General features: G+C 46.1%; 1 protein-coding gene and 1 pseudogene across 9 annotated transcripts in view; both read left to right on the top strand.

Annotated features, from left to right (window-relative positions):
* Trappc9 (trafficking protein particle complex subunit 9) overlaps positions 1 to 27364 on the top strand; it is a 475208-nt gene that overhangs the window by 322430 nt on the left and 125414 nt on the right. For 7 of the 9 annotated variants that reach the window (XR_015624090.1, XR_015624086.1, XR_015624088.1 and 4 more), the window contains 1 exon segment: positions 2742 to 2852. The exons of the other annotated variants lie outside the window; for them this stretch is intronic. Coding sequence is in view for 2 of the 7 variants with exons in the window: in NM_001034156.2 (NP_001029328.1) it covers positions 2742 to 2852 (111 nt within the window). In the remaining 5 variants the exon portion in view is untranslated. 9 annotated transcript variants of the gene reach the window in all.
* On the top strand, positions 19561 to 19627 carry LOC120093940 (U7 small nuclear RNA; annotated as a pseudogene).

The following is a 27364-nucleotide window of genomic DNA, read 5'->3' as shown; positions in this document are numbered from 1 at the left end:
AAGTATCTCTTTATTCATTTGACTTCTTTACTAATTGTTCCACAAAGCTTAAATGGTTTATGTAAATGTCTCACACCCATTTATTACCTTTGTTCCTACATGCCTTCTGGGCTGCATTGCATTTACAAACCCACATCCTTAACTATTTTTCCTTGAAATGGTAACACTAATATTAGGCTTTATTCTGCAACCTTCTTTAATCTGTAGCTTTTAACTTCATGGGAAATATTGTTTTAATTTTTAATCCCCTCTTCCTGGACATTTTCTTCAATTCAAATGCAAGAAAGCAGAGACCCTACCTTTCTTCCTCACTCCCCTTTCTCAACTGTGTGCATATGATATTAGCTGACATTCAGGGGAGACTCCTAAGTCTCCTAGAAGAGCCAATGGATGCGAATGGAATGGATGCTGTCTGGCAGGTGGAGTTTTCTTAGCCATTTCCCCACCTTGGCCACAGACCCAAATCTACTACTTTCTGTGCAAGTTTATCTGTCTTCAAAGGCTTGCTCTGACTTCGGTTCTTCTTAGGCTTCCCTTCTCTTCAGAAAGGCAAATCCAGAGAAGCAAATGAAACCCCCAAAATTGAACAAGAATGAAAAGTAAACTGTGTATTCCAACCGCTCAGAAAGAAAAATCAGCCCCAGCAATGTGGAGGACAGGAGTAAATGATATTACTGTGGGTACGGAATGCCACCAGAGTCTGGGAGGGGAGTTCATTTATGAGTAGCAGATAGAAAACAAAGATCCACCAATATAACATCACATCAACAGGAGCAATAGAAACACCAGCCCAGCTGCTACACAGACAATGAGTGCAGCATCCATTGTGTCTGCGCCCCATTCTTATGCAGCCTTCTGGGTAGTGTGATCTGCAAGCAAGAATAGCCTCAATGTTCTAGGCTTTAAAAACTGCTCCCCCCTAATGTTTTATGAGTCTCTGTATTTGGTGAAAGATTTTGCTGTGATTAATGATTTCATGAAGTTATGGCAAAGGGGGGCCAGGTCTTTATCCTAGAGTCTCTTTTGCCTAGGAGTCAAAGAAGAGTCTGCTTATAGGCATTCCTCTACTGTCAGCACCCCTAGGGAAGACACCCTTGCCCCAAAGCTCCAGCACCAATAATGTAAGGACATCTCCTAAAGACCTCTGACACTGTATTGGCACCATCTGTACCAGAGGTGGTCACACCATGCCTCTGCCTCCCTTCCTTGAGAGGCCGAGTGTTCACACATGCTCTCTGACACTCCCTGGCCACTAGGCAGTGCCTGCTTGTGTGTATGTGTGAACCCTAGATGCATCCTCACAGCCCCCTCTGTCTATGATTCCTTCTCTCAAAGGAGCAGAGGACAGGTGTGATCAAGGGAGCCTACCAACTGTGGAGGCAAAACTCAAGCTTGGAGTCTGGAGACTCGGCCACCACGCTAGCCCGGCTAGCTAGCCTCCTGTCCCCTGCACCTCCCTCCCACAAGTGTCAGGACACAAAGGCAAAGTCCTGCAACTCTCTCTATTCCTTTGGCTTGGCTTTGCAAATAACCAACAGAGTCCTCCCTGATGCTTGGGGATGCACTAGAGAAGTCAGACGTCTCCTAGGACCTCATGTTTTGATTTCACCCAGAGCGAGAGATGATCCCTAGAGCAACTCTTTGTCTCTGTATCTCTCCCTTACTTGTAAGGCAAACAATTCATCCTGTTTTTCCAAGACAGGCACAGCTGCCCTCTTACTCTACTCTTGCAGTGGCCATGGCTGTCCCCTTTAGATGAGCCAACAGGTATCGATTTCCTGTCATGTGCTCACTGTGACACCTGGTATTTGGGAGGCTGTATTAGTTTTAGGCAACCACTTGACTGTAATGGAAACTGGACTATAGTGACCAACACAAATGAAGCACAGGCTATTGGTACTTTTAAAATATTTCAGCCATGTAGCTGATAAGTCTACAGAGAGGAGGCCATGGGGGTTGGACACTGCTGCTCTAGGAGATGCCTGGTTTTCCAGCTCCTTCTCGCCTCAGTTCTATCCTCTAGAGCCTATGGTTTTATTCTCATCTCTGAATGGTTGCTGAACTTCAAGGCTTCCTGCTCATCCCAAGGAGGAAGGAAAGGAAGCTAGAGAGACTGATGGCAGGAAGCCTCCTCATCCTGGCTCTGTTATTTGGGGTCTGAGAAGCTCATTGGTTGAGATGCTGACATTGAGAGTCAGCTCTTGACCTGCTATAAGAAACCTTTGGAAGTTGAGCATTTTACCCCCTATTCTGCAGGAAGCAAAGGGAGCGGAGGCCTCATATGCCTGGTGAATTACCTAGCTTACATTATCTGCCACAGCTCTGAAGAGGAATAATTTGGAGTCTCTGAGTATGAAGCTTATAGAGAAGTCAACACCAACACATGGAGCCCAGATCTTCATGTTCTATCACCTAGTCCATTTGCTCAGTCTTGGGTAGCTGAAGACTTCCTCATTTGGGCATAGCCTTTATTGAGTGACACTCTATGCAATGCATTTCATATTAAGGACCAACTGTTCAGCATTTGCTGAAGCTTGGAGAATTGAGGTACTTCCCAAGGTCATTCAGTCCATAAAGGGTGTGGCCAAGTTCTTAGCACGTGTCCAGAGGCTCTGGCATTGTTATAAGCCATACCTCTGCACATCTTCTAATAGTGGGAAGTCCCTGGAGAGAAGGAAATGGCAAAGTTGCTTCTCTTTGCTACTGGAGCATTCTGAATTTCCCTCTATCTTTCTGCACAGCACCCGGCAGTGCCACTTGCTCCTCGATGTCTTCAACTCCACAGAGCACGAGCTGACAGTCTGCGCCAGAAACAACTCTGAACTTGTCCTACATGCCAGTGAGTGCCAGCGGTAAGTGTCCTTCAGAGGCAGGGGTAAGGCCAGGACCCAGGCGAGCAGAGCTTGGTAAGGTGCTCTCTGCTGGGCCTCTCCCCACACCAAGAGGCCCTTCCTTCCAGTCCAGCAGATGAGATGGTATTTTTATTTTTTTTTAATGCAATGCATTAAAGGATGCAATGCATTAAAGGATGCATGAGGCCCCCGGGTTTAAGAACAACCAACCAGCAGGCCCGAGTCTTAGATCTAAGCTTTCCCCATGTTTGCTCTCGATTCTTTTATCTATCCCTGTCTCTGTCTTATTTTAAAGAATAAACTTTTCCCCCTAAATAGCTGACACTGGTATTATTAGTCAGCGGGGAAATGCAAATGCGAAAATCACAGGGAGAAGCCACCGTACATTCATGAGAAGCAGGGAGATGAAAAGACACAGAGGGAGCCCACAGGAGGACACAAAGTGCCTGGAACTCTCACGCTGGCATGAGAGAAAATACTGCAGACGCTGGGGACAAAGTCACAGCACTTCCTTATAATGCCAAACACACACTTGCCCTGCTGTTCCAACCTTAGTTATCACTGTCCACCGCCCCCCACATACCCATGCTGAAACTTCCTAGTCCAGAAGCCAAAAAGATGAACTCCGGGTTCAGCAAGAGACTTGGGCTCCTGTAGGGTGGAGGGTGATTGAAGAAAGCACCCAGCGTCAACCCTGAGCTGCCACATACACATGCCACCCTGACATGTGCACCCACACACATATGAACATTCACACACACTTGCCACATGCATACATACGCAAATCAATAACTCAACAAATAAACAAATGAAGGGGCTGGAAAGACGGCTCATAGGGTAAAACACTTGCCGTGCAAGTACAGGGATCTTTATGAGTTTGGATCCCCAGAGTCCACATAAAGGGCAGGCATGATGGCGCACACTTTCAGTCCCAGGGCTGGTGGGAGTGCGGAGGGGTAGAGACAAGATCGTCACTGGGATTCACCAGCCAGTCTGATTCAAAACAGAAAGGTCCCAAGTTTAGGGAGAGACCCTGTCTCAGTGACAGAGGTAGAGAGCCACAAGGGAAGACACCTGAAGTTGACTTCTGTCCTTCCATGTCCATGCTCAGACAAGTGTTCCCATTTATATAAATGTGTGCACATGAGTGTGCACACAAATAAAAACATAGTTTTAAAAATTAAAACACAGTCACCAAAGAGTTATATAGGGATGTTCCTGAGCACCACCTCCCTCCATCAAACAACACAAAACAGAGCACAACAGGGTTCTGATATCCCCCACAGAAGAACGGATAAACTGTTGATAGAGTTTTTCTGCAAGGGGAACTCTGAGACTAGAGGGGCAGACAGTGATGGGCCAAACTTAAACTATGCTCACTTTAAGCTTAATGATTGAAAAACTCTCAAGAAGAAGTGTTAGGATAAGTTTAAGCCATAGAAAGAAGAGTTAAGCAATATCCACACCACCACCACCACCTCCTCCCCTCCCCTCCCCTCCCCTCCCCTCCCCTCCCCTCCCCTCCCCTCCCCTCCTCTCTTCTCCTCTCCTCTCTCTTTTCTCTTCCTCCTCAGGATAACGCTTTGAAAGTGATAGTGCCATTCATGCCTGCACTTCCCTGCTGTTTCTCTTCTCTTCTCTTCTCTTCTCTTCTCTTCTCTTCTCTTCTCTTCTCTTCTCTTCTCTTCTCTCTCTCTCTCTCTCTCTCTCTCTCTCTCTCTCTCTGTGTATGTGTATGTGTATCTATAACCAAATGTTATTTTGAGAGTCTTTTAAAAAAATCCTATAAGTTCTTCCCTATCATATGTGTCCTTTTGAAACTTAAAATAAGCATTGTACTTTGGAGCTAAATATAAATCCAGTTCTTTCATTTTGACTGCTATTAATATTTCATTGTGTAAATATGCCATCGTCTTCATTTCTATGCTAATTCCTCACTGTGCAATGGCTTCCAGCACATTCATATTTAATGTGACTGTTAATGACACATATGAATATATGTTAGGCCCTAAAGCCCCCTGGCAGGGCAGATGGGAACCTGGAGACCCAAGACTTGGGGCCATTTCTGACCTTGTGAGAGAGTAGCCTGTCTTTCCCTGGATGGGACTTGGCACCTGAATGTGCTGGGGCCTTTGCAGGCTTCAGGGAGGAGGGCAAGCTCTTTCTAAAAGCGTGGTTGCTAGCTACTGCTGTCCCCGATAATTACGTGTGTGTGTGTGTGTGTGTGTGTGTGTGTGTGTGTGTGTGTGTGTGTGTGTGTTTTGGGAGGGATGTCTGCCATCTGTCCTGTCTCTTGGTCTACATGTTTTTATGTAGCCCATGATCCAAGAGATAAGCCTGGTCTTCTTATGATACCAGTATAAAACAAATTTAAAAAATTATAAATCGCTCAGCGTGTCCTGTGGTGAAGATTTGGATCACTCTTGGCAGCAAGGGCTGTGTGATGCTAATGACCCAAGTCGTAGATAATTGCAGTTTGGTTTTATGCTTCAGGCTTCTTTAAGAGGCTTTTCACTTAACTTCTCCTTTCTGAGTGCTAACTCATCCCTTACTTTATTCATTCACAAAAGAGTCATTCAGCAAATGTGACTGCTCTGAGGGTACTCTCCCGGCACCACCGTGGACTCAGGTGGAAGTCCGGCTTCAGAGCAGCTGCTAATCTCATGTCTGCTGAAAACCATATCCAAGCCTGTAGACGGCTTTCCTTTTTGCCTCATACAGAGGAGGAGGTGAAGGGGTCTTTCTTGAACCCCCTTTAAAAAGTCCACTGATACCACTCATGAGATCTCTACTCTCAGGACCTCCTCACCTCCCAAAACCCCCACTTCCTAGTTTCATCACTTGGGGGTAGATCAGTATATGAGTTTGGGAGGCTGTGCACATCTAGTCGAAGCAGAGCATGTCACAGGAGCAGGTGTTATCGAGGGCCAGAGGGCAGGGGTTGAAGGGACAGCCTAGGCTACAGAACAAGTATGAGACGGAAGTATGCCACACATTCCAGTGGGGGTGGTGGTGTGGTGGTGTAAAACACTTGTTCATAAATTGAGGGTTCTGGTGTTTAGAACTTAGGAACACCACTCTGTCTCTGCTGCTGAGAGAGCTTCCTAGTCTTATGGTGAAGGGAGGGCATTGTGTTGAATGGCTGTTCTGAGTACTGTCCCACCTCCCTAACCAGAACTGCAGGCTGTGTTAACATCTGTGTTTATCCCACCATGGCATCATCCCAACCTTCACTCCGTGTTCAAACCCTGATAAATGTTTTTCTCAGTCAAATATCCTATCTTGCTGCACACAAGTTCTGTCTCCACGTGCCAAGGTTCTATAGTCTATGTTGCAGTCCATCAGGTGGGCTTTTCCCTGTGTGTAGGAGTCTTGCTTAGAGTGTCAGGCATTGACTGGATCTATGCCTGGACTACTGACAGGTGGCATGAGCTGCACACAGTAGGTCAGGCTACATCCTATAGCACCGGGCACCTTTCACTGCTTAGCTTTAAGAGATAACCAGACACAAATTTCTCCCTATGAAGAATTACATCATCTTTCTTAAAAAATTATAGCATTGCCAGCAGCAAATATGCTATAAAATTAAGATCTGATAATTATTATGGAGGGTTTTTTTTTTGCTTAATTATCAGACCATTAAAATTAAATTTCACAATAACCTGCTTTAATGCATAAGTATCTTTATAATGTATGGAAATAGATGTTATTTCATCATATGCTTCAGGATCTGGGGCTTTGTCCCACTCTCCCTCCATCCTCAGTCTTGCCAGCATCACACACAGATCCTAGGCTATGTAGAATCCCACAGGCTGTTACAGCACCTGGACACTTCACCCTGCGGCTGTCTATGCTGTGACCTCTAGGCAGTTCTGTCTTTTGGGGTTATGCTGGGGTTGCAGAGAGCTTTTTACCCCAGCCTAGAACAGCCCAGAACTTTTATATCTGCCTCCTCTTTCCCTCTTGGTTCTTATAACATTCCAGAGAACCCCAGGAGTCATCAAAGCCATACTTAACAGCACAGGGCCCATTCTCCTGCAAGGTCTCATTGGATGTCATCTAGAGTATTGGGCCTTTTTTTCAACCCGTTGGCTCCGAATTTCCTTCTTCAGTGTTTCAGAGCTATGGGTAATGTATTTTTATTTTATTTTCTACATTCTTAATTTTTCAATTTGAATGGAGAACAGGACAGTTCTCCAGAGAGGAAATTTCTAGAAATAAGAGGGGACAGCAGGTACCAGCTCAGCCTTTGAGCCGATACAGAGCCGGAGGCTGTTTTTTATAGTGAGTCTTTGCAGAGGGCTATTATCTGAGCCCCTGAGCAATATTTTCCCCTGCCACCCCAGGCTGCTTTCCTGGTAACTGGCAGCTGAGAGTTTTGCTGACAGTAGCCCAGATTCCTCTGGAGAGAGTAGGAACTCCTAAGATTGAGGGTGGAAATATCAAAAGTTCAGCCTGGACACATAGTGAAATTGGGAGGCCTGGGTCTTGGAAGGAAGTCATGGCTATTTGCTGACTCTGGTGACAGGGCAAATTGTTTCCTCCTTTCTAAGCAGACAAAAATAAGATAGCATGACTGAAGTTCTATGCCCTGCAGACCTTTGCAACCTAGAAGTCCTGACTCTGATATTTCCCTCGTGGGCTTTTTCTTCTTTGTGCTTCTTGTTGGCTTCTCCCACAGGGTCATGTGTGAAGTCTCCCATTCACATGTAGGAGGTGGGACGGAGGCTCATGTATAGATGCCCATGTCTTCTCAGTGGCTCATCACCATGAGAAGTGAGTGCTGCCTGGGCCGGTATGTGTTCTCAGCCCTGCCTGTCATAAGTAACGTAATCACTTGGGAAAGAAAGTTCCCCTGCCATGTTGAGGTCCCAAGATAGTTTCATAAAGTACTCATGACAATCTATGCCACCCCCTGATTGTTTTGGCTAGTCAACCTAATCCTTGTCACATGCCCAGCAGCAGCACATGCACCCTATGTGATTCGTGGCAGGGGCTCAGAAAGTGGGAGCTAATGAGGTTAATTTTCAGAACCCCTTTTCGAGGCCGCCTGAGCAGCGGGCAGCCTGAGCCCATTGTAATTGGTAAAGGGTCCATGGGAAGACCATAGGATTAAGCTTTTGCTTCACTCAGTAGACATTATTGGGTCCTCATCTTCCTGGCTTCTTCTTGCCCCCTTATATTGGGGCCAAAAGTTATTTCCTCACCTGCTGGGAATGAGAAACCACAGAGGTTGCTTAACAAAGAAAGGGATTTAAAGCCCAGACCTGTGAGCCCAGTCAGCAGGCCATGCTGGAGTGTCCAGATTCGGTAGGAATGGTTCAGAGTGAAGAGTCAAGCGAGGGTCTGGGGAGACAGAGGAACACAGGAAGGATCCTGTCTGGGGATGAGGCACACGTGATTGTTGCACCTACAGGAATCACACACAGACTTAGTGTCCCCTAGGAGCCAAGGGAAGCCCCATATTTCAGCCCCTCCTTCTAGCTCCTAGCTGTCCAGTCTCTGCCTGGCCCCTAAGGTGCTTGGCACGTGTGGAACTAGCTCAGTTTTGCCGAATTCTGGTCTTTCTCAATGGTTTGCCCTCCTCTCTGCCTCCCAGACCCTTATCCTCATCCCATGCGTGATGTGTAAGCCAATCCCAACTTGGCAGGTGCTCTTCAAGGGAAGCTGGTGGCATTTTTCCTGCAGGAAACTTAGAAGAGAGGACAAATGTGGCCTCGGTGTGGTTTCATCTTTGTTGTTTGCATCCTGGGCTCATTCCTGGGCTGTGCAAACCTATTCTAGGAGCCACAGTACTTCAGCAGGTCTGGAAGCCAGGGCTCATCCCTCCCTTCCCAGGGATTGGAATATCTCTGACTGCTACCAAGCCCAGACTGAGATCTCTCAGTGAAACACACCCTCAACTCAGGGCCATCAAATGCTTTTGCCTATTGATCAGGAAAGACCCTTGCTTATCTTGTTGTGGTGGTTGTTAAAGTACTCCCTCAATTAATTGGGACTGTGTGTGACTTCAGGTTCCCCTGGACTATCCTGCCTTTCTGACACTCGGCTCCTCAAGCATCCAGTGGGGAGTAACATGCTGGATGCACCTGTCTCGGGGCCAGGTATCTACCCTGCAAGTGTCAAGGGAAAGAGAGTTGCTATTCACCACACTGTATTGACACATGAGCCATCATCATGTATCCTAATCCTTAAAAGCTCTAGCATGCAGACATAGAAGTCGCTCAATTGGTAGAATGCTTCATAGCAAGCCCGGGGTTCTGGGTTCAATCCCCAGCACACCATGAACCAGGAGTGGTGCCAGACAGCTCAGAAGCTAGAGGTAGGTAGATTAGAAGCTGAAAGCTATTTTTAGCTACATGTTGAGTTTGAGGCCAGTCTGAGATATCCGAGGCCCCGCCTCAAGAGTAAAATAAAAGCCACAACAGAACCATCTTCAGAAATGTATACAAGCTGCCTATCTCGAACCCCTGTATGCTTGTCACCTGCCTCTGCGAGGACCATGCTCAGCATGTTTTTGTTTCTGTTGCTCTGGCTTCCCTACATCATGTTTTATCCGTGAACATTTTTATATGTAACTAAAATAGGAACAGGTACAGTGTCATGCTTTCAAACGAACATTTCCTCATTATCATTAAATAATACATCGTCACTTGAAATTTCCAGTTGTCTCATGACATCTCTTAAATCAAAACCCAAGAAACGGACATATCTCAAGTCAATTTTTAACCTGCATATTTCCTGTTTGTCTCTTTTTGAGTTTTTCACCAAGGAAACCAGTCCCATGGCTGGGAGCTTTGGCAGTTGTGGCCCTCGGTGATATTAAGCCTGTTCCTCAGGAATTTCTCTTTTCCCTGTTCCTTCCTAAGGTAGTAGCAGCCTTCAGGAGCTCAGTCAGAGTCAGTGCTCTTTTCTTAGGCTTTCTATGACTGCTGGAAGGTGTCAGCACACCAGCTATGTCTGTTTCGGTTCTGTCTTCACATGGCTTTCTTCTGTGGGACTCTAGGGACTTGAGTTGTACTGAGTCACAGCCCAATCCAAGGTGTGTGCTTTCACAGTTTGTGTCCTGAGTAAGTTACAAGGCCAGCATCCCTTCTTTTGTCTTGTTCAGCTGCTTTACCTGGGGCTTGTGTGGTTTGGAGGAAGGGACACTTCTGTTTACACTGGTGCATTTGCTGGTTTACAGCCCAGAGCCTATGCACCCTGCAGTCCAGGGGCACCCTCTGAGAATGGAGTCTGCACCCTGCAGTCCAGGGGCACCCTCTGAGAATGGAGTCTGCATGTTCTCCGGCGCCATTTGCTCCAGTGAAAAGTCTGAGCAGAGCCGTGAGAAAGCGCTATGCTGCTCAGAACAGCTCCCTCCTGTGTGGAGCTGTGGGCTCAGCTCGCCTTAGAGCTGCACGGATGGGAGTGTCATGTGGAGCTGGGCATTTCCCCCCCACCTTGCAGAGTGCTCTTCAGTGCAGGAATGGGTCTTGGATCCTGTAGTGTACTGGAGCAGGAAGAGGTGGGGAGATACTCATGGGAGAGTGGGAGTGGCCTGAACCTGCACATGCTAGAAGTAGTCAAGGGCTCGCCTGTGTTCACAGAAGCCAGCCTCTTCCTGATTCTCGGGGGAGTTCACCTCATGGAAGACATGCTGCGGTCTGTCAGCCAACTGTTTATAGCCCAGAAAAAAATGTCTGTGCGCTTCCTTCACCTGTGGCTTATACAACATTTTTTTTTCACATAATGAAATACTTCACAGTTGCAAACTGGCCAGGAAGTTGGATAACAAGGCAGTGTCACAGAGCAAAGTGCTTGCCTGTCCAAACCGCTGGTGACAGAACCAAAGCGAAATGAGACCGGTGTAATGGAGTCATTTAATTTCCGTTAGTTCCAAAAGTCTCCGAGAAGTCATATTAACTCAGAAGACCTATTAGCCACTGGAGCCTGCCCAAGGTAGGTGCAGTAAAGCCAGCTGTGTGGAAGATGAGCTTATTTTGGCCTCCAAGTCTTGGTGCTCGGTGCCAGCATTGGAGAAGGCCCGCCCCACAACTTCCTGCACTGGGCACTCTCGGTATTCGGTATATACACATTTTACAGCTTGTGGGTGTAATCAAAAGCCTTCAGTTCCATGCAGCCTCCTCCAGTATCCTTTTCACATCATCCTTGCTGGCTCCTGAGGAAACTGAGGCTCAGTGAGGTGAAGGGCAGGTCCCACTGGCAGGCACCACAGGCCCACATTTACACATCAGTAGGTGTGGAAATACCTCATGCAGAGAACTCTGATGACATTCTCACTTGTGAATCAGGTTCCCACCAGGAGCCAGGTCCCGTGCTAGGGTATGCAGGTGTGGAGAATACCATGACTTTGAGCCAGGTATACCCACAGAGGAGTCTGGAAACTGGGCTTATGAGGAACACACAGGCCTTTGTATGTGGGAGTTGTCCTACTAGATTCCTTTGTGCCTTCCTGAACCGGCTCTGAGCACTTGAGTAGGCCTCAGGCCAGCCTGGGGGTGCTTCACAGCCCTCCACTTTGCTAGTAGCCATATTAGGCATGTGGTCTACACATGTGTCCAGAGGCAAGCAAGTATATTTACACACAGCACACATGCACATAAGCACCACAATGTCCTTCTTGCTGGCTCATGGTTTGTCCCAGTGCAATAGTACTGCTGATATTCTCTCTGCTTAAGAACTCGCAGAAGGATCAATGAGACCAGAGCTCCAGAGTGCTGGCTAAAGTCTTCTTCCCATTTTGTGTGTACGCTTGTTTCAGACCTCCCTGACAACAGCTGATACCTGTCAAGTGGGAGTGAGGAAGCATGCACCTTCCAGAGCTGGTGGGGCAGATGTCCTGAATCTAACACAGGGTCCCAGTGGTGTTTGGGAGCTCATCCATAAGCAATGGTTACTTTCTGCCTTGGGTCACTTAGCGCATGCCCCTGTGTTGGCCATTCTGAGAAAGAGAAGGGGAAACCTGGCAGATGAGGTTGGTTTGGGGGTGTCTGCTCTAAGCATAGGTCAATGGGTGTCTATGCCATTCAGCAAAGGTCTGCCGAGTCCTGTTGTCGCTCCCAGGCCTTGTCCTGCTGGGTTTCAGGGTCACCCCTGCTCCAGGGAGAGCAGAGTTAGTGAGAAGACCCCATCCTGGGTGTGATTTAGGGTCTGTCAGGGCTCAGCAGCCACAGTGCGGTGAAATCAGCAGGTGGCTGTGTGGCAAAGGCAGCGGGTGTCTCGGCATCACATTTAAACAGAGTGTACACGAGAAAAGCCAGCACTACACGGTTCACTCCATCCCCTCCACTGTTTCTAGTTAGCGTTCCAGAGCACAAGAGAAGCACGAAGGAGCACAGCGACACAGCGTGAGACTGGGCTGGAGGGTGTGCTTTCTCTAGGGAGTTCCCTACCCAGACATGCCGACCTCCCTCAATCCTCAGTACTCTGTGCCGTGTTCCTGTGGTGCTGTCCATGTGTCTCCTGCACAGGGCATATGTTACTATCAATGCTATGAGCATCCATGGCTCCTTGAGAACCTTCGTTGGAAGGGACCCATCTTCCCCATCCTCACTCAGGTGTCTGACTGACCTTTGGGGCCACTTTTGATAGGGATTCCATCTCTTTTTTCCTCTGCCAGGAAGACTCAGAGAGCTCCTGACAACTCTAGCCTGGGTCTGCTAGTATAAACTCTTTAGGGTCCCCAGCTCACTCGTCTCCCTTTTGTGATGGATGTATTCATGGTGTTCGGGACACATGAATGTTGTAGAGCAGATTCGATTGGTAGTGTGCCTAGACCTGGATTTTCTGAACTCAGTGGTCTCAGGCAACTTACATATCCTTGTCTCAATTAATAAAGAAGTGATTTTCTGCCCCATAATAAGACTTGAACTAGGTATATGGGATCTGTTTGTCATGAGAGAACACGCACACATTCTCTTCCTCTCACTCTGTACCTTAGTCTGGTGCCCGCTTCAGTAGGAGGGCAGTGGGATTGAAAATGACACCAATCTGCATCATTTAGTTCTGGGAAGGTTACTTTGGAGGATCAAATAACTCGGGAGCTCATTGACTTACCACGGCCTCAGTCTCTCTTTGCAGTTCCACAGCCCTTGCAGTTAGCCTTTTAGCTCTGCTGTGTTTTGATTTCATTCCGTTTCCATGTTCCTTGAGAGACAGGCAAGGTCTGAAGCAGAGGAAGATGGGAAACAGGAGGACCATGTGGGCTCCTGAGCAAGCTGCTGAGAATAGTTTCTGAAACCTCCAGGTAAAAACAAGTCAAGAGTGTACACAATAATGCTGAGTACCAGGGCAGTCATGCATTCTGTTTACTGTGTACTCGGGGGAAGCATACCTTATAATTTATAGCCCAGCCTCCAGAGTTAATTTTCCTGTCCTCTTTAAAGGATGATTCCCTTTCTGGTGGACTCCTGTGGCCTCCTTTGTGCTGTTTGATTTCTGTTGGGAGACTTTAATGGAGCAATTATTATACACTAAGTAGTGTGTCAGGTATAAAGCTGTGAAAATCACACAGAACTAACCTCGTACATTAGCTATGACATGTGAACATGCCACTTGGTGGGGTAAACAGAACACTTGATATTTAATGAGAGTTTATTGAGCACACAACAGACTCGGCTGACCATGGCTAGTACAGAAAACCAGCCCAGAGTGCTCTCAAGAAGGTGATATCGCAGAGCCAGAAATGGATAGTCATTGTGGACAGGTCCAGCATATGCTAGACCTGTGCTTCCTGCCACTCAGAAGGACAGACTGAGAAAACAAAAACAAAATGCTACATGTACAACAGGCTATTCTGAACGCCATTGCAGGTTGGGTCCCATACAAATCCTTCATTGCTACTGTAACAGATGTATTCAATGGGAACAGGAGACAGGCCTTATTGGGAAGGTGTGAGAGGGTCCAGATATTTTGGGGGGAGCATCTCTCTTCCTGTCAGACTGAGGTGTTAGGGGGCCAGAGGCATCCTGTGCTCTGTGTTATGATGCCCTAGAAACCTGACCTGCTAGCACTTAATACAGGCCATGTGGCACCTAGTTTCTTCTCTGTGGTTATGAGACATGGCAATGCTCTGTGTCCAACTGCCCTCTAGGAGAAGATGCCATCAGGTCAGGCTCCTTCCTTCTGTCCTTGAGCACTCGCCTCTCAGCAGTGGCTGGGCGCTGTTTGGTGCCCTTGCCCAGAACACTGCCCTTGACTTTGTAGAAGTGTTCAGTGTAGAATGGGGGTGTTCCTTCAAAGCTAACAGGTCCAATGGCGTTCCCCTTCTAAAGCACACAGGAATGTATGCTGCACAAATCCCAAGGTGTCAGCATGCCTTGCTTCTTTGCTGTGCATCAGCAATTAGACCAAAGGATATTATTTTATCTCCCATTAGTCATCCCTTGCAAGCCTGTTCCACATGCAGTGCGCAGCTTGCTCCTTCCGACTAAAAGGTAATTGTATTGTTTGTGTTTGCTCTATATGTTTGGGAGGCCTCTGGAACAGAGGAGCAGAGTTCGTGGCTAATAAATGCTAATGGACAGTCTGATGGGGAAGATATTAGTCAGCTGTGTCAGCTGTGGGCTCCTGGAGACCAGGGGTAAAGCTTCTTCACCTTGGAAACCTCACTTTGTTTTTGGTACAGCCTTTTCTACTACAAGGCGTCTCAGAACCACTTGTCAGCTACTCTTCTATAGCTCCATGCTCCGGGATAGCTTCTGACCCTACCTGAGAGAGACATGCAGGTCAAGTCTGTCCAGAAAGTTCAAGTGGGGATGGCTGGTAGCCATGGGACTGCTGAATCCTTGGGATCAACTTAAACAAAGACAAGTTTTCAAAGGCTCTGAGTGTGGGGAGCTAAGAGGACAACCAGGCCATTGATGCATATTCTAGAATGCACAAGGAATACTGTCTTTGCTGAACGGTCATCTCTGAGTGTCTGAACATGCATGACACTAACCTAGGAGCTTAGGTCTGCCCCTGAATGAGCCACCTACCTTGCCTGAAGGTGGCTATAAATAGTCCCCAGGCTACAGACTAGCACAAGCCAGGACACAGAGGGTTACAGCTACTTGGATGGTGTAGAATTGACACAGCCAGGGAGCCAGGGACAGCCTGGCACGTCCCCTGCCTTGCGGAGTCTGTGTCAGCATTTTCCATGGGATTAATGAACCTGCAGTCTGGTTCGTCTTTGCACAGCACTCCTCGCCTACCTTCTCAAGAGCATGCATTGGTAACGGGTCAGAGGCCCTTGGTGGAAACATTGAGTATTTTAAGGAAATAAAAACGTAGCTTCTATCAAAAATTGTTTCTCAAATTTACTGAGTGCACCAGGTTAAACAGTGGTCCTGTGTTCTGGCCTAACTTCATTTCTGAGTGTTCTTTGTTTGTTAGTTTGTTTTTAAGAAACTCTTCCTGCATCCTTTTCACAATTCAGTTCTGAACATTTGTAGTAAGTCTCTCAAATGTGCCTCTGATGTCCACTGAGCTATGGGACCTCACCATCACAGGTTTGGTTCTTTTTTTGTTTGTTTGTTTGTTTGTTTTTGTTTTTGTTTTGTTTTGTTGTTGCTTGTTTTTTTTTTTTTTGAGGAAGGTAGAAGAGTTGCCTATCACATGGCTTGGAGATTTCCACCCAGGACTCTTGCATCTGGGTCTTAGTCTCTCTCTGCCTCTCTGTCTCTCTGTCTCTGTCTCTCTCTGTCTCTCTGTCTCTTCTCTCTGTCTCTCTGTCTCTGTCTCTCTGTCTCTGTCTCTCTGTCTCTGTCTCTCTGTCTCTGTCTCTCTGTCTCTGTCTCTCTGTCTCTCTGTCTCTCTGTCTCTGTCTCTCTGTCTCTCTGTCTCTGTCTCTCTGTCTCTGTCTCTCTGTCTCTGTCTCTCTGTCTCTCTGTCTCTCTGTCTCTCTGTCTCTGTCTCTCTGTCTGTCTCTCTCTGTCTCTCTGTCTCTGTCTCTGTCTCTCTCTGTCTCTGTCTCTCTCTGTCTCTGTCTCTCTCTGTCTCTGTCTCTCTGTCTCTCTCTGTCTCTCTCTGTCTCTGTCTCTCTGTCTCTCTCTGTCTCTCTCTGTCTCTGTCTCTCTGTCTCTGTCTCTGTCTCTGTCTCTCTGTCTCTCTATCTCTCTCTGTCTCTCTGTCTCTCTCACACACACACATTCTCTCACTCTGTCTCTGTCTCTTTCTCTCTCTGTCTCTCTCTCTGTCTCTCTGTCTTTCACACACACACACACACACACACACACACACACACACACACACACACACATTCTCTTCCTCTCACTCTGTCTCTGTCTCTTTCTCTGATGCTATGGTGAAATCAGGTGTAAACCACCCGTGTACCATGTATGTGTACCACATCTGCTAGTCTTGAGCATTTCTCCCTGTGCTCTGGACCACTCTAGGTAGCTTCCCTGCTATGGACTTTACTGGCCTCCTGAGTGCAGCCTTCTTCTGTGTCCTCCATGTGCTAACTTCCCCCTTCACTCTCTCCTGCATGTTTCTGTCAGTCATCTGTATGCATCTGCTTTTCTCTTTCCATATTTCCAGGTGTCAGGGGCCAATGCTCAATAAGTGTGGGCGGCACAGTAATGTTATTGACTCCCAAGACGCACACACTCTAATCTCAGAGCCCTTGGTTATGCTACTGTTGTGGGAGACTGGGTTTTTGCAGGTATATTATCAAATGAAGGCTGCTAAGATGCCTTGGAAACCATAAATTGTCAAGGTTGTACTCAGACTGACCATAGGAGTCATTTTAAAGGAGAAAGAGGACATAGAGTGTGTCAGAAGGGATAGAAATGAAAAAACAAAACAAAACAAAAACATGGGACTGGACCCTCAACCCAAGAATATAGATGGTTCCTAGCTGCAGAACTAAGAAGGCAAATCTTTGCCTAAGGGTATACAGAAGAAACATCACCTCGGGTTTCCTTTGCAGACCTCTGGGACCATAAGATGATAAGTATACATGACTTTAAGTCATTAAGCTGGTGAGCACATTTTTCATAGCAATAACTATGAGGCAGAGGGTGTGCTGTGCATTAGGAGATACCTAGAGACAGCAGGAAGGGCTGTGTGCCTGCTCACCCACCTCTCGTGGGGTCTGTCCTGGCCTCCTGCTCTCAGTCAGCTTGGTACTCTCCTTTGCTATTCTAGCAGCTGGCTGATGAAGTTTAGAGAAGAGATGGCATTTGGTACCACAACAGGGATTTAAAGTGTGAATTTTTGATGCTAATGTGCTATCTACTGTTTGGAGTCACCTGGGCTAAAATCAGTATCTTGAGCCCCAAAGCCTGTGAGTCTGGACTTCAGATGCCTGCCAGCCGTGCCCCTTCTGTTGTTGCTGGTTCTGTGTTTGGTCTGGAGTACTAATCTCCATACATGATCTTAGGACACAGGAGTTCACATTTGCAGGTGTGTAGATTGTCCACTCCCAGCATGCCCAGGAGGCTGAGGTGAGGCTCCTGCTCTCATGCCTTCCCTCACATCCACCTTAGTTTCTTCCTGTTAATGGTCTTTAATCTTAACAAGATTTAATACCTTTGTAATGGTATAGTCTATTAGCGCTCTGTAGACCGGGGCACAGAAGCTTCTAAATGCCAGGCTCCCCATCCCCCCAGAATCAGAGAGCTCCTGACAACTCTAGCCTGGGTCTGCTAGTATAAACTCTTTAGGGTCCCCAGCTCACTCGTCTCCCTTTTGTGATGGATGTATTCATGGTGTTCAGGACACATGAATGTTGTAGAGCAGATTCGATTGGTAGTGTGCCTAGACCTGGATTTTCTGAACTCAATGGTCTCAGGCAACTTACATATCCTTGTCTTAATTAATAAAGAAGTGATTTTCTGCCCCATAGTAAGACCTGAACTAGGTATGTGGGATCCCTTGTCATGAGAGAACAGACACATCATTTGGCAGGCAGTAAGAGAAGTTGAGAGAAGGGAATAGCATGTCTGTTGTAGCAGTTTACTCGTGTAGCTGTCCACTCTTCTGCAGTGTTTACTGAAGCTACCACCCTGGTGCTGTGGACTCAGCAATGTGTATGAGATGGGTCTCTGTTCCTTGTGCTATGCCTTGGTCGATTCCAGTGTAGGGATGGAAACACTAGGATGTGGAAGATGCTTAGAGGATGATGGAGGAACGGAGAATAGTGCACAACCCCACAGTATAGCACTCATTCAGCACCACCTGGGTAGCAAGAATTTGTGCAGAAGTTACCCAACTGTGGTTTAGCTGCTTGTTCATAAATGGAGCTTCTAGACCAGGTCTAGCTTCAGAACCTGGGCACTTCCTTTACCTCATAGCTCCTGAGCCTGGCATGGAGCCACATGAAGATAACTTTGAGGACATCTGTTAAAGCTCACTCCTTTTTTTGTCTCTAGGTAGATATGGCTCATGGCCATCCAGGATAATTTGGGAGGATATGGTGGTTTCTTTACCTGAGGGTGAGGCTATGTTTTCTCTCCAAGGCCTCATGTCACCTTGGACCCTTACCTTTCAATGATCTTCATGGATACCCAGTCTTCCGTGTGGATAAACACACCTTCTTGCCTCACCAGAAGACTACCCATCCACATCCAACACATAGCATTGAAAACTTGGAGCTAAAGAGCAGTTCTCTCCTGAGAATCAATCCTCATAAATGTATTTGGAACCTCAGGTCAAGTCCTGGACATCAGGATGCTTATACATTATTTTTAATATGAAAATAACCAAAATGTCTTAACAATGGGGCTCGACTAGTAAGTTATGGTGCATTTGTATAGTTGAATGTTAGAGAACTATCAAGAAATTGTGCTTTTACAGAATTTGTAATGTTGGGCTGTGTATCCTCCTGGCTTTGGGGCATTGTAATGGGCCTTCTGTTCAGTAGCTGCCATCCCTGTGCCCTGCACACCCCTTACCCCCAGCAATAGGTGCCACATGTGTTCCCACAGAGGAGCAGTTCCAAACCTGTGGGTCAAGACCCCTTTGGGGGTCACAGATGGTCAAATCCTTCCTCTATCTATGGCCATGTACAAGGGGCGGCATGTCACGATTTCTGTCCCTGGAAGAGAGCTCACAGGGCATGGACCTCCACAAGTGTTAATGGTTTCTTGTCGTAAGGTTTGTTTGTATATTTTATTTTATGTTCCTCTTTGGGGGGAAAGTCCTCTCTACCAAGGTTAATGACTCCATGACAATGAGAGATAGCATGAGTTTAGGAGGTGAGAGTATATCTAATGTCCTTAACAAGATAGTAAATGCTGTGACCTTCAGAATGATCCTTAAGACTGTGGCAAAGAACTCTGAAAACATGAATTCAAGAATGTATTATCTCTCAACTATACAAAATATAAGGATGCAATATGAATAGCATGAGGGACTTCATGGATCTAAAAGAACAAAGGTAGCTGCACTAATGAGCCAGGTTGTCAGAAAGATACAAAGGCAGGCAGATTCCTGAGTTTAAGATCAACCTGTGGCAGGTGAATTTAGGTCCAGACATGGTAAAAAATGGTAATCTCAGACAGGATCCCACCCAGATAGCTTATTGTCTGTGCTTACAAAGGCTGGCAGATCTCTGAATTCATTTGAAATATTTAAAAAATATATTTGCTGTCCTTTTCTAGGAACCAAGGGGCTAAGGATGCTGATTCATGGGATGATCAAAAGGGAACCTGGAGTAAATGACTGAACTGATATGTAAATAAAAGACTGGGCTTTGTTCCGCAAGAGATAACTGCTTGGAGAGTGAACGCAGCTCTTTTAGAATTTTTTTTTCTAGCAGCTTTTCTGACTTTGGTCAGAAAACCCATGAGCTATTCAGAGAGCTTTTACAATTTGTTTCCAGCACAAGAGAGCTGTCTCAAGTAGAAAGCTGTCTGGAGTAGACTTCAGAGCCAAGAGATTATAGAGGTTTTGGAGAACAATATTAAGCAAAACACAAGGCTGTCAGTGCATACCCATGATTGAGTTCAAGTCGTTCTTTTCGCTGTCCCAAACACCTTTGTCAGAAGCCCCTCACCAAGCCAAGGCTGATACTTGGCAACAAATAAGATATTTACATTATGATTCATAGCAGTAGCAAAATTACAGTTATGAAGTAGCAATGAAATAGTTTTATGGTTACCACAACATGAAGAACTGTATTAAAGGGTTGTAGCATTTGGAATTTTGAGAACCACTGCCACAGAGCCTGAGGGAACTGCCACTTGTTTCTTAGAATTGGGACCACAGGGGAGCATCAGCATCAAGACCCAGCTTAGGGCTCAGCTTTTAACATAAATGTTCACAGTTCAATACATGGAATAGGAGGGATTCAGAATGCCATTTGAAATAAGATGCCAGCATCATAAAAATTAGCTGACATGAATAATACATATGCTTGGGTATGTGACTGGAAATGTGTAAGACTGCAGCCACTGTGGGGGTGGGGGGGTATCACAGGTAACGGTTTTCTTTTGAGTTTTTAAGTGTGTGTACTACACAGGCTTTATTACTTGACAGAGATACAAATTATATTTCATTTATTTTTCAAAGCACTACCATGGTCCTTTACCCATGGTCTAGTGTATGTTTGGTTTTGTTTGTTTTGTCTGGGAAAGATTTGAACACAACTCTTGCCCATTTCAACTTGGTTTTCACCGACATCCAAGGTACCTTTAGTGTGCCTGGGCTTGGGGAGTACTCCTTGGGCAGCCACTCCTCTGGACCCTTTGGAAATATGGTTGGCAGAGCACATTGTGGGTCCTGGAGTGAACTCAAACCTGTGCAGAGAAGCTCATCAGAGGGGGGACTGCTGCTGAAGTAACTTGTACTCTAATGCTGGCCATCTTGTGTTTTGGGTGAGCTTGTTCACTATGACAAGTTTAGAGTTTTCACTCAGTCAAGTCTGCTCAGTGCTTAGCCCTTCTCAGCTCCCCAGAGCAAGCCTAAGGGTGTCTGTAGCTGGCTCCACAGGGCATGGTTGTTTATGAAGTTCCTCTGGCCACTAACATTACTCTAGATGGCTTTATTTACATACTTAATTCTTTGAGGTAAGGGTTCATAATGTATCTCAGGCCGGCCTAGAACTCTTGCAGATTTTACTATCTGAGCCTCCCAGTGTTGCATGTAATTATTTAAAAAAAAAATCCACACTATTGCTGGCTATTTTAGGGCCTAGGCTGTCTCTCCTCTCCCCTGGCTTTCCCCATGCCCCACGCTGCGGTGGTCCACCAAACTTCCCGTGGTTTGCTTGACGTGGCCCAACCACTATTTTCTCAGTTGTCCAATCCTGTGGCTAGCTGCTGCCAAACCGCTCAGCACTCCAAAATTTCCACAGCGAGCTGGGGGCGCACGCACTCTTGCCAACCCACGCTCCATTGTGGTTACTTTTCCCATGGAGCTCAGTCCTTGCTCACTCTTGCTGTGTCAAAGCCTGGCCAAGTTCAGCCTCAGCTATGTTCTTTCCCTCTGGCCCACCTGAGTTGCTGTGAAATGGAAAACACCAATCAACAGATAACATAGTCATAGTCACTGGGCTTGGCATCTATCGTACTAAACTCATTAACTATGTTAGAAATCTTTACAAGAAAGTGTCCACCTCCTGCATTCCTGCTTCTTTTCTTGAACCCAGAAGACCCTCCTCCTCCTCGCCCAGTGATTGGCTTCTTGTGATCTTTATTATTCAGTTAATTAGGAGATAATTCTGCTACATCCCAGTGTTAACATTACAGTCAGCTGTCTGTATGCAGTCTGCGTCAGCTGGCAAGCGCTCTGCCTTGCTTCTCTCTCCTCCTCATGTCCTCCATCCTGCCGGGTACCTTTACTTCTGCTATTCTGCTCAACATTATCCCTAAGTTTAGTTCCCGTGTGTGGGGAAACCCTGCTAATAAAGGTCAGAGTCTACCAGATAGTTCCTCTTAGCTCAGTGCAAAATGGTGGACTCCCTTTACCAGCCGGCTTGCCCTTCACTGACCTTGTCTGGGGAGTTTGAAACCTGTGGAATGCCAGCATTATGGGTTCAACTTCCTTTCTCTGGATAAGAGCCTGTCCAGCAAGCACCTGGAATTTCTGGAATGCCTTTCCATGCAAATGAGGCATTCTTCAGTACCCTAAACTCTAGCCAATGATACAAGCCCTAGAAATTCCTAACCCCTTCCCCAAATCTATATAGCCCCTGATTCACTCAGAATATAGTTGAGGTGCCTCTCTGAAGCTGATCCCAGAAGTCTGTCATTTCTGTCATACTCATGGGCTGTCAGAACCTGTTCTTCAACTTTGCTCCCTTTGTCCTCTTGAGCCAGTGGCCAAAGACCCCAGGGAGAAGGAAGGACCGCATTCATGGTGCCTGTCATTGCCATATGGCTCTCCTCTGGCATTGGTCCTCTCTCTCACCTTATTTTATTCCTGAAACCTACTGGGTTCCAGCAGTCACTATGCAGTATGTCTTCTGGTGTCCCCCACCTAGCCTGACTCCAAGGTTAGTTATTTTCTTGGAAACACACCCTGCCTCTTTTTGTTTGCATTTGTCTGAGAACAGGGCTAACTCCTGTGCTAGACCATAGAAGGTGGCATGCTATCCAGTGGGTAAATCTTAGGAGACTGCCTCCTGAGGTCCAGCATTAGCTCTTCTGCCCTCCACCTCCACCCCAGAACAGTCAGTTTCCCCAGGCTATCTCAGTCCCAGAGACCTCAAAGCCAGTTGTTTCCCTGTGTCCTTGGTCATGGCACCTTCTATAACACGCTGTTTCCATGGCAACTTTCACAGACAAGGCTGGTCCAAGTTTGTGTGGACAAAAGCACTTGTTGCTATTGGGACTAATTGGAGTTAGGTTATTTTTAGTTCCCATGACGAAAATCTACTGTCTTTGGAATATCACAGGATAAGCCTCATCTTTGGAGTACAAAGTGCTCCGTGCACAAAGAGTTTGCCCTCTTCTTTCCAAAGCAGTGGCACACTTCAGAAGGTTTTTTTGTGTCCACCCAGCTTTTCATCCTTTCTCCGTCAACTCTTGGAGCCCCACACAGTCTCTTTGGACTAATTAGAAGAGATGTTGGTCCTTTTCCCAGGAAATTGTCATTCCTTCTGAGCTGGCCCAAGATGCTCTCTTCCAGGGTGGACAGAGGAAGGCAGAAGGTGTGTGTTCAGCTAAGGACCTCCAATGAAACTGCAGATCCAGTTACACAGGGACTGGTCTGTTGCCAAAGTCATCAAGGGGGCTGTGTCCATGAGTGAGGCTCCTTAAGATCTGGCCATCCTGTTTGTTTGTCTTGTTTTGCTTTGCTTTGCTTTTTCAGTTTCTAGGATGTTGGGGTCACACCATGGTGTCTCATGGCTCTACTCCAGCTCTGTGCCTGGTAGCTAAGATCAGATGGGCTCAAACGAGATATAAGATTCCATCTTTAAGATGGCTATAGACTGAGAATTCTGTCTGCTTTCTTCTCTGCTATTCTTATGGCCTTGGGGAGAGGTAATCTTGGGGCACACAATCCCCTGCTCTTTTCAACCACCTCTCCTGTGGCAAAGGTTTGATAACCAATGTTGTTTTTGTTTGTTTATTTGTTTTTAATCTCTACTGAGTATATGACTAGTTCTATAATAAAAAGGATTTGAATGTGTATCATATACGAAACTCCAGAATCCTATGCTTACCAACCTTCTATCTGTGAAATCATTTGTCTAAATCACACACATGCCAAATTACCAAACTAATATTAATAAAACTATCATGTTAAACTGACAAGATATGTTGGTGGATCTAAATTGCTGGTAGATCAGTGAATGGGAAGCAATGCCTGCAGAACTGGTCCCTTTAATTTTGTGTGTCAAAGTTCAGTGATACAATGTAGAGCCTAGACATTTGCCTTTGCTCACACCAGGACAACCCCCTCCTCTCTGTGTGCCATGATGTCATTCCCACACAAAGTGGGGTGAACATGCTCCACTTTTTTTTCAGCCTTTTCCTGTATTTATTTTCCATCTGTAAATCTATATAATATGCAACTGTTCAGTTCCTGTGTGGATTATATACCCCTATTCCAAGAGCAGCGTTTTTTAATTTCGATGAAGAGAGTTTATCGGTTTCTGATTTATGACTCACATTTGGTTTCGATCCTCAGATTTTTTTTTTTTTTTTTTTTGCTGAACCTAGGGATGTCAACAGACACTCTCTTGTTTTCTTTGTTAGGTTCCATAGCTTCCGGTTTTGCTTGTAGCTCTGCAGTACATTTCGAGTTGATGGTTATAGAGGGACAAGGTGAAGGTTTAAGTTCATTGTTTTTGTGCCAAGGTAACTATTTGTCCTTACGAGGTCTTTGCCTCTCAGTTCAGGGAACTCATCCAGCCCTGGATGGTCATATCAGCAACTCCGGTCCACTTAGATTCATGTCTAGTCTGGCTCCTTAGTGCCCCCCTTCTCCCTCTCTCCTATTATTTATTAATATTTTATTTATTAAACTTCTTTTTCATTTCTGAGTACTGAACCCTCCTCATTGCCTTACAAAAGCTAGGCATTCTCTATATAACTGAGCTGTACCCCAATCCCTAACAATCTTTAAAAACAGAGTTCTTTTAGAATTTCATACAATGGGCTTTGATCTTATTAACTCCTCCCTCTAAGACTTCTAAGAGCCACATACCTGTCTTCCCTACCCACCCAACTGTGTGTGCTTTTTTTTTTTTAACCCATTAAGTCCAGTTTTGTTGTCTACCTTGTAATAGAGGTCATGGAGCACTGTGAAACCTACAGAAGGGACCACCCCCTGGGTAGAAGAAAGGTTTTTTGGGAATTAAACTGCTAAGGCTGTCCTAGGTGGGGAATGAGGTGGTGGATGGAGAGAAGCAAAATAGTGGAAAAGCAAGCAGACTATATAACAGTCAGCAGGGTGGGGGTCTTTGGTGATGCAGGCTGTTCAGAATAACTAGGAAATAGATGCCCTTGCTTGACGTAGCTGACTTTTGGGGGATGGATCAAGGGATTAAAGAGGTCCTGGTAAACAAAAGTTTGCCTTATTGAGATTTGCTGAGGAATGTTGGACTTATACTTCTGTTTACCCAATAACAATCCTTCCATTTACCAGATCAGAGTCCTTTTGTCACTAGCACTGCCTCAGGTGGCGGGTTAGGGGATGGAAGGACGGAGGTGGGGGTGGGATGGGGAGTGTACTTTGGACCTAATACACATATTCTTGGATAGGTGATTTTCCTCTAGAGTTTATGTGGTTCCACATAGAGATAAAAAGGGCTACACTTTTAAAGAAAACAGACTTTCCCTCTCCCAGAAGCTACTAATTGCCAATAGCTCCTTAGCTAGGGTTTGGACTTTGTGTCTACCTCTCCTCCATGCTGGGATTTGATCTGCTTGGACTTGATCAGGTCTTGTTCATGTTATCTCAACTACTGTGATTTCATATGTGCAGCTGTCCTGCTGTGTCTAGAAGATACTGTTTTTGTCGTCCACTGCCATGTCTGGCTCTCCCACTCTTTCTGCTCTCTTCTGTAATGGCCTCTAAGTCTTGGGAGGAGATGGGTGTGATGTAGATGCTGCATTTAGGATTGAGTGTTCTGCAGTCTTGTAGTCTCTACCCTTTGGCCAGTTGCGGGTCTCTGCTAATCACCATCTGCTGCAAATAGACTCTTTTCTGATGAGGGTTGAGAGGTGCAATAACTCATGGTGTAACCACAAGTTATTAGGAGTCAGTTTTGAAAAGTGGGCTAATAATAGAATGCATCAGTGTGGGCTGTTGTGACTGCCAATTAGAGAACAAAGGTGTTACACACATTCAGGGTGTGGCACCCAGAACGTGCTCAGGACTTTCTTGCCCTAACAGCCACCACCATACTCAGGTGATTCCTCAGCTTACTGCAGGACCTCAGCTTGTTCCCTGCTGTCCTACCTTGTCTTCCTCTTTCTTGTTCTTAAACACAAGCACCCAGACTCTTCCCATCACAGTGTCTTCCCATCCTCTTGTTCTGTTTGCTGAGCTCCCTGTGCTCTCTTATTCCTTTGTCTGACCCACTCGCTGGGACTTTGCTCCCAGCAGCAGGTGAGAGCCACAGTAAACAGTAATCCAGGGTCCCATGAGATCTCACCATCTCGGGACCTCTTTGGAGCATTCATACTTTGTGCTTCCAAAAGAATCTAGAGAATTAGCCTGCTTAATCTGAGAATTAGGTCCTGCCCTCTGGTTACAGACCCAGGTTCTGACTTATTCAATGTCTTGATTGAGGTTGGTCACTTAAACTGTGAGCCCAATTCTTCCTTAGTAAGAATAAGAGAAGAAGAGCTTCTTGAGATCATTGTGAAGATGATATGTCACTGGAAATTAAAGCCACTTAGAGAATGACAGGTGCACACTAGCACTGCTCACAGTTAACTCATTCTAAAGGTAACATGGGTCAGGACATTAGCCACAGAGAGCAGAAAGAGTCAGCAATTACAAGGCTGAATGTGTTAACAGTTGAGAGAAAGCCAAGTATCTTGGATCTTAAGCTCAAAGAGATGCTTCATTTTCTCCTTTTTTATTGCCCAGGGGGCAAAAAGAAAGAAATTAAGAAAGAAAGAAGAAAGAAACAAAGAAAGAAACAAAGAAAGAAACAAAGAAAGAAACAAAGAAAGAAAGAAAGAAAGGAAGGAAGAAAGAAAGAAAGAAAGAAATAGAGAAAGAAAGAAAGACTAGGAAGCTTATTTCTTGCCCCAGCAAGCTTGATGGGCAGGAAGTTGAAGCATCCAGTTTGGATTCAGAGTCCCCTTCTAACTGGGACTGGTGCATTGCCTACAAGGGCATCTATTGTCTCTGGCCCTTCCTGGTAATTTCTCTGCGCTCTAGCTGCTTTGAGAACCTTTCTGCCTTCCCATCATGGTGTCCTGTCTCACCACAGGCCCAGAAGTGATAGAACCAGCTCACCATGGCCAGAAGAAGCCTTTTATCCTTCAGGTGGCTTCTCTGCGTTTCACTGTGTTTCAGTTTCAACTCTTCAGGAAGAATTCTCTGAGCTTTTATCTCGGTTTTGAGCACTTCCGTCCAGTTAAGGCCCTCAGTGCAGATTAGAAAGAAGAGTAGATCTGGAGCTAGCAGCCACATAGTGGTGGAGCCATGGTCTATATTTGCATTTCCCTGGTTACTGAAGGCTTAAGGAGATTATCACCAGAGCTATGTGCCCTGCCAAGAATTGGGAATTGGGCATTCAACTCCAGGCCTAGTGCCCACCATCCCCAGGACTGTCAGTCTAGTGATATCAGCAGAAAAGGTGCCAGAAGAGGTTTGTGGACTAGCTAAAGGATGGAGGAGATAAAGGTAGGGGGGCACTGTAGTAGCAGCAGTGACAGCTGATCGCCATTAGCCTCCTATCCTGTCTTTGTCTGTAAGCCTCTTCGAGTTATTTTTTCATTGTTCAGGAAGCTGAGTTGACAAGAGACAACAGGTACCCTCAGCCGGGTTGGCTTATGTTCTAGTCACTGGGACATAGTTTCCAGACCTTCCAGTGGAGACACAGCTACAACAGCTGCACTGCTGACTAGGGAACTTGCCTTTCCTTCTGCATATCCTACTCTCCTGTTCTGTGAGGA

Source organism: Rattus norvegicus, chromosome 7, assembly GCF_021556685.1.
Source record: "Rattus norvegicus strain SHRSP/BbbUtx chromosome 7, alternate assembly SHRSP_T2T, whole genome shotgun sequence".
NCBI classification, from domain to species: domain Eukaryota; kingdom Metazoa; phylum Chordata; class Mammalia; order Rodentia; family Muridae; genus Rattus; species Rattus norvegicus.
The sequence above is the reverse complement of the archived record's forward strand: the minus strand, read 5'-3'. Positions and strand labels throughout refer to the sequence as shown.